Source organism: Blennius ocellaris, assembly GCF_963422515.1.
Source record: "Blennius ocellaris genome assembly, chromosome: 1".
NCBI lineage: Eukaryota > Metazoa > Chordata > Actinopteri > Blenniiformes > Blenniidae > Blennius > Blennius ocellaris.
This window is the reverse complement of record NC_137650.1, coordinates 7,649,698-7,664,982: the sequence shown is the minus strand read 5'-3', so window position 1 is coordinate 7,664,982 and position 15,285 is coordinate 7,649,698. Positions and strand designations below refer to the sequence as shown.

The 15,285-nt window shown below is 39.3% G+C and overlaps 1 protein-coding gene across 1 annotated transcript in view; it reads right to left on the bottom strand.

Moving 5' to 3' along the window:
- unc13c (unc-13 homolog C (C. elegans)) overlaps positions 1 to 15,285 on the bottom strand; it is a gene marked incomplete at its 5' end in the record, with an annotated part of 113,607 nt that overhangs the window by 66,385 nt on the left and 31,937 nt on the right. Inside the window, 4 exons of the mRNA XM_080499578.1 lie at positions 3,574 to 3,737; positions 3,913 to 4,028; positions 7,284 to 7,453; positions 10,157 to 10,298. Coding sequence (XP_080355704.1) covers positions 3,574 to 3,737; positions 3,913 to 4,028; positions 7,284 to 7,453; positions 10,157 to 10,298 — 592 coding nt within the window. The remainder of the gene's footprint in view (positions 1 to 3,573; positions 3,738 to 3,912; positions 4,029 to 7,283; positions 7,454 to 10,156; positions 10,299 to 15,285) is intronic.

Here is a 15,285-nt window from a genome sequence, read left to right as displayed (position 1 = left end):
AATTCTATGCATCAGACAACAAGATACACTGGAGCTTCCTTATCAGCCTGTGGCATGACTCTTAGCAACCAAACAGCTGGATGCATTGGGCACATTTTACTGTAAAGATGCCTGAGAGCTTGAAGCAAGAAAAAAAACCACAAAAAAAAAACAGATTGAGCTCTTCAAATATAGCATTGGTTTCCGGGCAAATTCTTCACATCGAGGGAATTTATATATATTTTTTTTAAATTGAACTTCATAGTATGTAGCTCATGGTAAATATTATATTTTGACATTTTAGGTACCAAATCGCATCAATTATAATTCAATATTTGAGCAATACAAATCAAAAATAGATATTTCTATATATCCTGTAATATCTCTGCGGATATGCAATGAAGGTTTTTCCATTCAAGCTGAGTGGTGTGTGACCAAAGGCTTTTGCAAAAGCTGGGCACTGAACTTGGAGAGACATTTTGAGGTGCTAACATCTTGCTCAGTGGCCTTGTGAAGGCGCAGAGTTATGTGGAGTAATGACTACAGATTTACTCCTCCTGAGTGGAGCTCACGCACGCACACGCGCATGCACACACACACACACACACAAGTATGTTCTCATAGGGAGGCCTATTTAATTACTCTGCTTTCAGCCTCCAAATTACCCAGGAGCACTTGGGGTTAGGCGAGCAAAGAGAGTGATGTGGAGAGAGTGATGATGGCATCCGCTGAATTCCCGCGGTGCTTTTAGTGCTGGATCTCCTGAGCCAATTTCCAAGAGGGAAGACATTGCATCCCCTCGTGTTCCCCATGCTTTGGGTTTTACCAGCGGATGAGGCATACTATGCAACACTCTCGCACATCGTTTTATGGTTTCAAATGGCCTGGAGGAATGAGAAAGAGATGATGAGAAATAAGAGATGGAGGAGAATGGAGGGGAGGGAGGTGAGGAGGAGGTTAGGGAGTGGTGATGGAGTGAGATGAAGAAAAACGAACATAACATGAGGGAGGAGTATGGTGGAAGCTGTTATGTGATGGGGGGGCATCAGCTGTGATTTATGCAGCCATCATGGAAGGAGTTACTGGGAGTCAACGTTTCTATGATGAAGAAATCAGAACGGTAGGGCCTTTCATAAATTCCTGATGAAGCATAATAAGAGCAGATATGAAAAAATGCTAAGCTTAAACAAGGTGCAAGCCTGGAGCGTTAACTCACTCCACGTGACAACGCTGGTAATAAGGCCACTTACTGCATCACTCGCCTGCACTTAAAAAAAGCCTGCAATCCTTAATGTGCTGCAATAAGCTGTCACCATGAAACAACAACCTGTCGCCTAGCAACCCCACATCTCTGCAACTAAAACCACAGTAAAGCTGTATCCTTGCTGTTGGTGAAACAGCTGTGTTTTCTCCTCTTATGGATATGAATGCTGTTAATGCCAAACACTCGCTGACAGATTGGCCCAGGAGAGCCAGCAGGAGGTCAGATAAAGGAGCTGCAGTGGAATATATTGTGGGCTTAAGCCTTGGTATGAGAGCGCCAGTGGCATGGCATGTCGTGAGTAATATATATATATATATATATATATATATATATATATATATATATATATATATATATATGTATTGTACTGTATTGACTTAACTTCTCAGTCAAATTACTGAAACAATCTTATAAATAATTAAAGTTTCATTTAGTCATTTAGAGAAACAGCAGAAAAGCTGCAATCTGGTAGTGACAGTGACAGGAGATGCTCAACCCACAGATCTGGCTGGAATGACTGCTTCAGATGGTGCTTCAGAGGTACTCGATAACTCATTACTGCAAGCGGAATGAATGAGAACCCACTTTGAGAAACTTTAAACATGGGTTGAAGGTTGTGAAGTTACCTGTTCTTGAGTTTCTAATGGAAAAAAATATGTCTCCTTCTTCTTTGTTTAGCTGCCATACGAAATAGACATACAATAACATTTGAACTGAATATTGTACTTGTGCACCCAGTTGGATAAAAAAGCGTACTGTATCAAATTTAGGTCAATAATATGTGACTGCTAATACGTCATGGAAAACGAGTGGGTGGTGCTCAGGAGATTAACAACAAGCATAATGGACATTGTTGTAAGATTTTCATCAACCACTCATCTGACGCAGCCATATTGGCACCAACGATCCCAGATGACTATCGGTAAAAGCAGGACACACCCTGGACAAATGATCAGTCCATTCGAGAACAGAACACAGAGAGACAGACTGACATTCACACCTAGAGGGACGTTCAGAGTCACCAATTTGCATCAAAGTTGAGAGCAAACTGGAGTCTGAAGAAAGAAACACTGATACACAGAGATAAAAATGCAAAGTCCACTCAGAAAATCCATGGGACAGGACTTCAATCATGGATATTTTTTTCTGTGAGAGCTGCCATTATTTGAAGATTCTAAAACAGTAACTGGAGAAGTTCCGGGAAAAAAACGCCAAAACTAAAAACAAACAAACAAACAAAAAAAATACATTGATATGCTGTAAAAAAAACAACAACAACATCAATTTCAAATTGGACAACAGCTGTTAATTAATGGTAAACTATTTAATTTACAATACGTGTGATGTCCATATTTAATTGGCTAGTTGCCACACTTTTTTTCCTAACTGTTTTGTGGTTGAGGCTATTTCTGTTCTCAAAAAGATCAGATTGCTGTTAAAAACAAACAAACAAAAAATTAAGTATGAGGATTTAAGCCATAAAGTTTAACATTAAATCTTGGAGTTGAAGGCGAACACATTTTAATTGAGTCTCAGGAGTGACACTGGAATCTTTGGTAACCAGCTTTGTGGGCATCAGTGCAACGTTCAGGTTTAATGATCCCAGTCAGGAACTGCTTGTTCCCTCTCTATGTAGTAAATGCTGCTTTTTAATCAATAGTTTATCCAGCATGTAACCAATAACAATTTTTCTGAAGGCACAATGAATGTTTATTTTAAAGCCAAGAGAGCTGTATTTAGATGAGCTACATACAGACATCTCAATGGGAAACAGTGTCTGTGAAGTGAAGTTTAAGGCTTTATAAAGAAGTAACTCGAGCTGCAGCTGTCAGTGAACCAGACAATAGATACACACAGGCAGAGTTCTGCAGTGGTAGCCATTATTTCAGCAATCTGCGGTGTAAAATGGCATTTCATGACCTTGATCAATATTTAATGATTTTAATGTTTCAAGTGGTGCCTTTGCATGTGTGTTTGCATGCGTGTGCGTGCGTGTGAGAGACATTTATAGATGAAAAGGGGTCACGGAGGATCAGAGACACAGCGAGAGAGAGAGAGAGAGAGAGAGAAACAAGGATGTTTATGTGCATCCGTGATCAATGTGACCACGGTAAGTTAGGAGGGTTTTTATTTTACAGGAGTCCATGAATGAATCAATCACATACAGAAGCTCGATAGTCCTCCAAGCTCTGATTCTGCTGAGGAGACATCTTTACAACTCCTCTTGTCCTCCTGCTTTCCTTCTCTTATCTCCTTCTCTCCTCCACTCTACCGAATGAGACAATGACAAATTGGTGAGGTAAAAGGCCATAGATCAGGGTGGTACTCACGTCATAGCCTGATAGATGGACTCCACTCCGTATCTCATGGCGGACTCATCCACTATCTCCTGAGACACATCGTCAAAGTAGACCTTCCACGCCTCGTCCCCTTTCACCTGCGGGATCTTCACCACCCCGCTGCTCTTCACCTCCGTCAGGTAGTGGAACAGGTTCTGTGAGTGGCACCAAAGATAAGAGGAATGTTGGAGCACGGATGATGGAGCACCGCGCCATAGCCGTGTGAAAAGCCCAGCATTAATGAAGAGCCTTATCACTGATGTTACTGTCGGTGCAATCATAATCCTCAGCTCCTTAAAGTTGAAAACAGAAATGAGAACATGCTGTTACCTCATGTAAACAGGTGTACTGGCCATGAGGAGGAACCACGTTCTCCTCGCCTTTCATTTCCACGCTGATCTTGAGTCTGATGGCACCAGATACTGCAGACTTGTCTGTCCTCTTGTCTGGAACAGAAAATCGGACTGGATTAGCCACTTGGCATAATGTACAACAATTAGGAAAGTAAACTCTGGGTAAAAGCAACATCCTAGTGAAGGTGCAAATATTTCTGCTTTCCCACTGCTTCACAACTGAGATTACTAGGCTGTTTTCAGTGTTGCAGATTGGAAGCAACAAAATAAGAAGAGTTTTAGGTCAGTATACAGAGGGTGAACTCAGGGCAGGATCCAGAGCTCCGGGTTTTGTTTTCAAGATGACTGCACACAGTGTGGCATGTCAGCATAAATGCTTTAATTTCATTTTTACAGCACATAAAAGTTCCTTTACAGTTTCAGTGACTCGTAGGTACAGTTCTGCTCCAGGGATTCTGCAGAGAAGAAATTACGCTGTTTATTTGCTGTCTGTGTAGCAATGCTGTGATAAACTCTCGGCTTCTGACTCAGGAATGCCAAACATCAGAGGCAGCTGGAAAACAGTATTGTAGTGCAATAGCAAAGCCAAAGATGGTCTGATAACTTTATCTGAAGCCGCTTTTACATGACACCGATAAAAAACAAAACAATTACTGCATCAATCTGTCTATAGCTGGATTTAAAAGGTGCATATAAACATGTTAGCTTTACTAAAATTGATGTTTGTTATTACAAGCAGCATGTAAAAGTGCAAACAGAAGCTCAATCAGAGGAAGATGGCTGATTTTTAACGGTGAACACAGGAATTTGTTTTTGGGCAGTTACAAAGACAAACTTCATCGCTATTGGCTTGTGCTTTGCTGTTTAAGTTCACAAGTCAAACAGAAATGATAGAACACTGACAAGCCGGAAGAGTGTATATCACCACCGATTGTTGTGGAGGTGAGATTTGATTTCAACAATAAATCATCTGCACTCACATGTATTGTATGTATGCTGGTACAAAGACAAAAGTCCAATTAAAAGGCTCAGTTAAGCCACAACCAAAGCTCGATGTAGCTGTACATGTAAACGTCCTGACAGGTACGTTCTGGTCTTGCCTCACATTGACAAATGTTATTCACAGCAGAAGATGATGAAACCAGTGAAAGGTTAAAAAGAAGAAACATCATGAGATGGCACTTTAGTAAAATAATCTACCATTCAATAAACAACATTACTGTCTTCACAGTGGAGATCTGCCCTTCAATACATCATGAAAGTGAGACATAAAATAAAATACTGATTGATTTAATGATCTGAAACACTGACAGGGGACAATAAAAGCATTACAGCATGTACTATAAAACGGGAGTGAAATCACATATGTCTAAATCCATGCAAGCAGTTGTGTAGATTCAAGAGATCTAACTAATTCATTACATGTATATAAAAGAGAAATATACATGAACATAAAGATAACACAAATGTAGCCAAATGGCATGAATATATAAATACAGAAGTGCGATCAGAGAGTGGTTCAATTCACAGTTTGGAGACAGTTAGTAGACTTTAAAGCCTCCCCCTCTGTGCTCTCATAAACAATACAACTGCTCTCTGTCAAAAGAGTGTAATTCTCCTCTACAGTCCATTGGTCAAGAGACAGACAAGTGAAATACAACAACGTGACAAAGCGACAGAGACGAGCGCTGCGCTACGCAAAAGCCCAGATTGAAGAGGAGCTGAAGAGGCTTGGAGAGGAGAGCAGCTGGAGGGGGTGGACACCCACACCAGCGAAGGCCTGTTTAAACATTCATTGTGGACATTTAAAAAGGCACCGAGCATCAGCAGTGGGCAGGGGTCACTATTACCACAAATTGCTTCCTTTTAGCTGGAGAGACAAACAAAGACAGCGCCCGCCAGTCATAATACTTCAACGGAGTGGGAGCTCCCATTATTCTGCCATTCAGCCTCGTCCAACGCAGTGAAACCAGCGGCGGACGAAAGCGCCGGCAGCAAGGGGGCGCCGCCCCGCGCACGGACAGCACCATCATCACATTGAACCTCATTACATAGTCTCCCTCCTGGACTGTCTGAGTGTTTACAGAACAAATGGACGGTGTTGATGTAAAAAGTTCAATGAGCATGTAGTACTTTGACAGCTTTGGGAGTTTGTCACAATCATCATATTACACCATCATTTCTATGTTAAAAAATTCCTTAAAGACCATATGAATTGCTCTTTTATTTGGGTCATTTTAATTGCAGCACTCCACATTAGCTTTAGTGCCATGAATGAGTAATTTGTTTTATGAAAACAGGTCTTTAAACTGTCAGTCAAAATTAATAAAAATATATAAATGTGTGTATGTATATATATATATATATTTACAATGTTGTGACTGTAGTAGAATGATTGATATATTTGCTTCTCTTGTTTTTAACATGTTCTCTTAAATTTCCCTAAACAACTGACTGTTGTTTCCCTAAACAACTGTTTTTTTTTTATGGCGTTTAGGCGAGATGTTCTTATGGGCATTTGCAGAGTTCAACATTTGAGAACTTTCTGTCGTGTTAAAAACACAACTGTTTCAATCCAACGTCAACATTTTTAAAACACAATTTAAACATTTTCAATTTAAATCATGATCAAAAATAAGATGGTGGACAAATATAAAATATTATTTATTGTAGCACATGTATTAGCTCTCGTGCAAAACTATAATTGTCAAGTGCCATTTTTACAGAAAAATTTTAAAGTGTGTAATTATCCATACACGTATAAGAAGTAAAAAAAACAACGATTATTGTTGTCGTGTACCATTTTACCTCTTATTTTTATTTTTAGCTTATTTATTTTTATATTCCCTTTTATATTCCTAAAGCCTTATAGCTTAAAGTTTTTTAGCTTTTTTTTTTTTTTTTTTTTATCTAAAGTATATGTTTATATGTTTTTATATTTAATGTTGCACATCTCACCAAGAAAAATTCCTAGTTTGTGAACCTGTTTACAAGCAATGGCAATAAAAACTATTCTGATTCTGATTCTATTGTCTGAAGTGCAATCAAAACATGTGGCGTATACCCGCAATTTCCACACGAAGCTGATGGCAGGCACTCACTTCATCAGCAGGAACCATGGCCTTGCCACTATTTTAACTGGCCGGTTAAGATACATGTAATTCATTTTTCCCTCACTTATTTAACTGACTTTAATTTGGTACAGGTTTTTGTGGAGAGCTGATGATGCCACATTGCAACCAAAATGTACACATACCACACAACAGCATGTCACATTAGGTGACGGTGTATCGGTAGCTACCACCATGACTTCCAAACGAGTATTCTCTAACCACATGAGCAACATACCCAGGTTGTACCAGACGTCCATCTCTCCGCTCAGAGTGCGAACCTCGATGATCGTCTGGCCGAGGAAATCGTCGGACTCGCGCTTGAAATGTTGTTTCACTCGTGATTTGATGTCGTCGTCTTCGTCCCACACGCGCACCTTGATACGGTCCGTGGCGTTGTGACATTCACTGCAAATTCAAAGAGGATTATGCCTTGTGTCAAAACAATCTCGATAACATTGACAACAACGGCAGTAGCAGCAGATTCAGTACCAGCTCGTCAGGTCCTTGATGAGCAGAATGGGAGTCTGACGCACAAGTGGGGCATAAATACAATTAACATATACTGACCATTCTATGAGGATCATGTCTAAAATGCTTCTTATTCAGATTGAAATACCAGACCGTAAGATATTTGTATGCACATGTATGAATTTGTTTGAATGCTTTGCATATATTTGTGAGGAGGTTTTTGAAAGCTAGCAGGGAGAATTAATCCAAGACATTGCATGACCTTTATTCTGCATCTGTGGGGGGTTTTTCCCCCTCTCTCCTGATACATGCTATGATCATCAGAGAAGAGCTGAGTGTTTCACCAGAATGACTGTGCACTACTTACAGCAGGGATTATCCATTTAGGAGATATTTCCACTGTAAAATGCCCATGGCTTTGTTCCCCCTGTTGTCTGTGCAGCTGACAGACATCTCGCAATAATGACAGTGCAAAATTAAACAGAGGTGGCCAAAGCACTTTGGGTGGGGTCAGGCTGTTTGGCTTGGGAATTAAAACCAACAGATTACATTTTGTTCTAATCACATCTTGGGTGTGACAGCCAGAGCAACAGTATCTGCAGTTTTTTTTTTCTTTCTTTTTTTTAACTAATCCCTTTCTGGTGGAAGATCTGACTGCTTCTGTTGTTGAGCCAGTCCAGTATGTTGGTCTCTGCCAAGCACACAGTAATGTATCGCTCTATTAATCTACATCCCTATAGTAATGGGAAAGAGTTTTATTACAGCCACCACTGGAGTCTCATTACAGGTGTGGAGCCATCTCTGTAAATAGCTTAGCAGGCACACAGGCCTCCTAGTATATAAATACACATATGTGCAGTGAAATTATAAGGTTACAGTGGAAATAGTGAGAGCATCACCTCATAGAATGAATGAAAGAATAATGAGATTCGGTGAGGTGCCTTGAGGATGTTCTGCTTTCTTGAGACACGGAAACGCAACTGACAAGTTCCAAAAAAGCTTTTGAGTGTATGACAGAAGGTTCTATTCTTACTAATTGAGCAAATGTCACTATGTTCATATAAGAAAGCAACTCAATAATGAAAAAAGCCAGCACAGATGGAGCTTAACTTGTTCTCTGTCTTGTGGTGTTATGACATATTTATAGCAGGAGCTTCTATGTGCATTTCCAAAAGAGGCCAGAGGGGTATTTAAACATGTCAGTGCATGTAGCATATCATTAACATTAAAGTTCTATACATTTCAACACAAGAATGGTGCAGAAAAGAGAAGTAAATGACACTGTTTGCATTTTCTTTTTACCTGAGGTCGGTGAAATATTACCCAAAGTGAGCTCAGACTTTCATCTTTTCATCCCACAAGAGAATAAGAAGTAATCTTCTGAACCTTGTGTCAGACTATGCACGAAGGTAATTCTCTATCAAAATAGCAAAAGAGGACTTGGGTGCACTGAAATGTACCAGTAGTCCTCCAGAGTGCATACTTTGGACCACTAAAATAAAGGCATAAATATTACTTTAAACACAATTTTAAAAAAAAACAAAAAACATGAGTGTTTAGTTTCAGCTTTTGGCTGCAATTGATGTGATGGCATAAAAACAAAAAAATGCCATAAACTGCTGTGTTTGGTTGAACTCAATGTGACAAACCTTTGCTGTTCCCCAGTGCATCATCTCAGCACAGAGGTTTACAATAAAAACAAAACAAAAAAAAGAAAAGAAAAAGAACACATATAATGCAATGCACATTCTGATGCCCAGTGGGTTTGATCCTGACTTCGGTAAAATTATATCTCCAGGTTGTGTTGTTGGTTTTTACAGACAGATCTCGAAAGCCTGACTTGCTCACCTATAGCTGCATAATGAGTATTTACAAATCTATCCTATATACGTGTGGTTTAGCTAATTATTCTGGCTGTAAGCAGAAAAACATATCCATGTGGTGCTCATGAGGCTGCCCAACAACCCCCAGGATCCAATGGTACATAATATTTGTCACTCCTGGGATGAAAAAAAACAACAACAAAAAAAACAGCTTTCCCTGTCAGCATTACATTTAATTCCAGCATTTGAAAACAAGATAAGAACTAGCCTCCCTTTGGGTCCATTAACGTTTCAGGTTTTCCATATTTTCTGCAAAATCTATTAGCAGTAAAGTAAAAGTTTTCAGTCGTCTCCTGACATCGACTCCCAATGCATGAGATCTGATTGACAAATAAGTAATTCAGTCATAAGTTAGTAGTTGTTGCTGGATCAAAATAAATTGAGAATATAAAATGTAGTCAGATGCAGAAAGCTGAGAGGATCCACTGTGTACATATAATAACTCTGAGAGAAACTTTCTCTGTGTCTTAGTGTATGTACTCAGGGAAAATCTCCTGAAGTCAAACAAGAACATCTAAAGAAATTAAAATCAGAGGTGAAATACAATTTTGTTGGGTTAAACTATTTAATCTGATGGATTCTTGTTTGCATGTCCAGCAACTGCTGTGTTAGAACTGAGCTGTTACAAAAAAAAAAAAAAAAAAAAAAAAAAAAGGATTTATTTACCAGTGTCTTAAGACATCCTTACCCAGATGAGTATTAAGCTTAGAAGGGATTATGAGATCAAACAGGGGTCACATTACTAGACAGCACTCACAAGTAAAACTTCTCATCCCAGACCGGGTTGAGGTTGCCAAAGATGGTCTTCGTCCTGCGTTTGGTCTTGCCCACCTGGACGGTGACGTACGGATCGCTGGAGCCCGTTTTATCCTTGGCTTGTAAACCCTGCGCACTCATGACTGAAGACAAAACAGAAAAGACGGAAAAGTCATGTAAGCACCACCAACAGTAACTCATGAGCTTCAGGTAAGCACCATTACACTAAAAGTCACAAACAGGAATCACTGGGCTGATCCACACCATCTCCAATGTGCTTGTCGTGTGGATTTCAACCATCTATTTTGTTTTAATTTTCTCGGTTCTGGATCTTTACAAGCAGAACTGATTTTTACCAGACTTGTAAACTGATGTAGAATGTTGTAAAGAAACCTCCACCCACTCTTGACGGTACTGCCACTTTGACCAACCTGAATAGAAAGCAGCAGAGGCTGACCAGATTAGCCAGGCATGGTTCACAAATGAGACATGTTCACTCTTTAAAAGTATTTATTGATCATTTTTACCGACCACAGCCACACCCGACAGAGCATAATAGCAAGGAAGGCACTTAAACCTCTGTTCATCTTGTACACACCGTTGAACTCAATCCTAATCTTACACTAATACTTCATGCGTTGCATATTTCCACTTAAAGTTTTATATGGTTTTGAATAACCTCAATCATTTACAAATTTACTTCATTTGCAAAAAAAAAAGAAAAAAAAAAAGCATACCCCTCTTGACTTAAGTGAGTTACCGTTCCATTTCTGTATATTTATTGTTTCACTGATATTTATTATGTGGCAGTTGAAGAGAAACTGTAGATGCTTTTGTATGTGTTAATATATTATATACTTATATATATATATTTTTTTAACAATTCCTATGATGAGGCTCCAGTGGATTTCATCCTTGTGTTTGCGCCCTGCTACATGTTGCTAATCCCCGGCTTGAGAGAAAGATCAGTGATTGATAATCTTACTTCCACACATGGAGGAAAGTGCAGAGGACAGACAGTAGTATTTCACAGTGCCATAAAAGGGAAAAAGGACACTGCTGCATTAAATATGCATCAGTGACAGTCTAAATAATTCAGGGCACATGTATATCCTTCAGTTCAATGCTGACAGGAGTCGGTGGGAAGGATGTAGAGGTTTGGAGGAGTCGCAGGCTGCGTGCTCAAGGAGTATTCAAAATCAAATGCCTTGTAATAGCAAAGGAGGGGCCTGAGACAGTGATGTATCTGCAAAGAGCTCAATATGCTTCAAACTAAATGCTTAGTAGATCATCTAATGTCATCTAAACCCCGTATCCTCACAACTCTTTTCACTGTTATTCAGTTCTCTGTGTCAAATCGAGAAAAAACGAATGAATATCGCAAATCAAATCTCACTGAAGGTGAGAATGAATCTCACTTGGCATTTCAGAGCAAGTTTTCACATTTTTACTGAACAAATGATTGTTTAAAAGAACTAAACTCACTTCATTGCCTGTTAAATAACACCCTGGTCAGGTCCATAAATATTTGGATAACAACACACTTTTAACCACTTCAAATAAATTCACCTCACCAAAACATTTCACCTCAATACTTTCAAATTAGACTTGATGCACATTGAAATATTAGATTGTCACTATTGTGACTAAATAATAAAATGACCATCAGGGTATTTATATACTATGGAGATCTGTGAGATTCTGTGTTGAAGTATTAAAAATAAAAAAAACAAAACAACGCTGAAATCTGTCATAAGATATAACAAAAATATAACAAAATAATTAAACTGAATATCACTGATGTATACTCCTGTAATATACTTTATCTTAGGGTGATTTGCACAGTCAAATACTACAATCAGTGCATGTGTGAAATTCCATCAAATATAATATGTTACAATATAGCTATTACTGGAATCAAATGCAATTTGAAGTAGTGCAATATAAAATATATTATCATTTCAAATTCACCAATATCATTACAATTATGGCTGAACAATTATGAGGCTATTTGCTTTCACTTCTAAATTATCTGGATCCTCAGTGGAACAAAATTGGATTTTACACACGCTCCCTGTGCATCACTAATATTTCATCACATAACCATAGTACCATTTATTAGGATGGAAAGTATAGCTCTAGGAACAAGGAAGTAATGATAATAGTGTGGTTTTAGGGGCTTTTCTGTAGTAGTCATTATAATAATTATTATTATTGTTATTATTATTATTATTATTATTATTATTATTATTATTATTATTATTATTATTATTATTATTATATTCCAGTGGCTAATTGAAAACAGTCTAAAGATCACTTGTAATACCCATGTCATGAGAGGTGGAAGCACCAGTGTCGTTCAATAAAAATAATTTGCAACAACATCTAAAAGTAATCACAAAGTGGAGCACTTGCTAACAGTGATTACTTAGCAAATCAAATGGCCTGATGATATGGCCTGAAGATGGATAATGAAAAGGAAATGCCCAGGACAGAGCCCTGGAGGACACCACATTTGAATGGGGAGGGTTGTCGTTGGTTGTGGATTTTTTTGTTGTTTATTAGTTTTCTATACAGACAGAACCACATGCAAGAGATGTAATGTGAAAACATGCATGCTGCCAACATTAGATTGAAACTAAACACTTGGGCAGGCTCCTATTTAGATCTTTGGCCAGACCAGATATGTCAAAAAAACACAAAACCAAGTAAATGGTTGCATTTGGATGCACCAAAATTAAAATCATTGTTAAGAATAGTACAATATCAAAATGACACTAATTTTACTTTAAAAATGTCAATTTATTGTTGATTGAGTTGTGGTGTAGATGCATATGCATCTATTTATAGATGCATGTGCACCATTTTGGGATCAAATTGGGATATATAGCCCCTATACAAAATCGTACTTGGTTTTGTAGCAATTGAAGGAAATAAATGTTTGAACAGGAATAAAAAAAAAAAAAAAAGAAAGAAAAGTTGAACAAAGTAGTGTTTCCATGTAAAGACATCAGTACAGGTGTGATAAGGATTTACTGTCGCTGCTCTGGCTGTGATGCCTGTTTTTGTCCTCATTGTTTCCTGTGATTGCCGTTTCCTCCGTGTTTCCCTGTATGTCTCTGTGACTGTGATGCACTACCTCCTCCTCTCAGCTCCCTGGCTGCACAATCCCCTGTACGCCTATGTCCAATCAGTTCATCAATCTGCAGTTTATCACCCATGGTCCCACCGCTATTCTCCCCTGTTTTTCCTGTCAGCTTGTGTGGGATTTGTCCTACCAGGCTGCGAAGAATTGCACATTCAAAGTTTGTTCCCCATGCCATTTCTCTATCCTCAACTTTTGGGGGGATTTCACCTGCCTGCTCAGCTTCTCTCACTAACCAGCCCTCCCCTGCTTTCACAGCACATCCTGCCTCCACTTACTCCACTCTGCCATGCTCATTGCCAAGCAGCAGCCCTCTCCAACCGGCTTCACCCGCCATCTGCCTCTCCTTCTGCCCTCGGCTCACCCCCCCCCCAACCCCACCACCACCCCCACCGCCCTGAAGACACAATAAAAAAACCTAGAATTAGATCACCCTTTCCAAACCCTGCACTGGCTGACTGTGAGAATGCACAGCTTCATCACATGCAGAATTCCTCATGACCACAGTGCCCGAGAAACCGATACCAGTCTGTTTTTATCTAATGAATGACTGAGTAAATATAAAACAGCTCAATACCAGCATTCTAAACTGGGGCGTTCAATAAGCTTGTGGAAAGTTGGCTGAGGTATCCCCGAGTCTCTGTCACGTCTCTCACTCCTTTTTTTTTTCCTTCTGTTTTTCTTCCTTCCTTCAATTTAGTTCTATTCTCGCTGTCCTCTCCCTCTCAATTCCCATTATTTTTCACTCCATCTCTATTTGTCTGCCCCCCTCTCTGTTGCTATTTCTCTCTGCCGTATTGACACTGTGAGAAATGCAACGTGGGCAATAAATGAGTTGGACCTGGCACAGCGACCACGGGGATGGATTGGAGTCCAGGGTGTGGTTACAGATATAACTTTCTGACCTTCTTTCAGGAGCCAGTTTATTAGATATCACTGAGAATAAACCCACAAATTCAGTGAATACTCAGAGGTCTGTATGTGAAATTCATTCTGCAGCATGACTACAACCCTCCTACATACTGTGCAAGCAGAGTAAAGAATAACCTTCAAGCAAATCTGTGAAATCCAGAGCCTTGAACAGTAGGCGTCACGTGTAATTTCAGAGTGGGCTGCAAGTAAAACGGCAGTATGAATGAATAACTGCAGTAACCAAAGTTTGACAATATAAAAATTGGGTTAACTTTCATTCCATCTCTCTCAGAATGCTGCTTAGCAGAGACAAAAGAAGTTAGGTTAAAAAAAAAGGAAGAAGTCTGGTCCCAATTAATTTCGCCTTGGAGACACCAAAAATACAAGACGTTCACAGTTGCGCTTAATCTCTACATGACCTGAAAAACAAAGGGGGCCCTAAAACGAGCTCAAAGGATTAAAAAGAGGAAATAAAATGACTGAATCCTTCTCCCTTCTGACATGCTCTTATGTGCTATAATGTCAAACTGCTCTCGCAGGTCTGACATTTTGATTGGCATCCGTGAGAGAGCTTGAGGTGAGGCTCAGGGCGGCTCCTTTCCAAAGTGCGCTGCACAAAGCTATCGGACAGATTAGCATGCTATTGAGCTGGAGAAGAGAACAAACCAAAAAGTGCTCTGTCAGTTGCAGTGGGCCACTGTCTTTTCATCACAGCATCACACATGCTTTTCATCTAAAGTGCAACTATTTAAAATGTAGCAAGCATTGTGTGAACCCCGAGTTCTCCGCTGATCAGCTCGTATTCTACTTCACCTGAAGTTACTGAGTTCACTGGCTTCACATGATGACCAAAACATCATCCATGATTGTCTGCAGTGACATGTTTGATGGCATTATCAACAAACTATTTCTCTGCTCTAACCAATCAATTCCTATTTCTATATCAGCATGAATGTGCGGTGCTGGGTGTGCTTCGTTGTCAGAGGTTAACGACCAAGCCCTGGAGGTTAATAACAAATGAATGCTAATTAGAATAAAAGTGTTTGTCATTTAGGATGAGTAATAGCACTTTT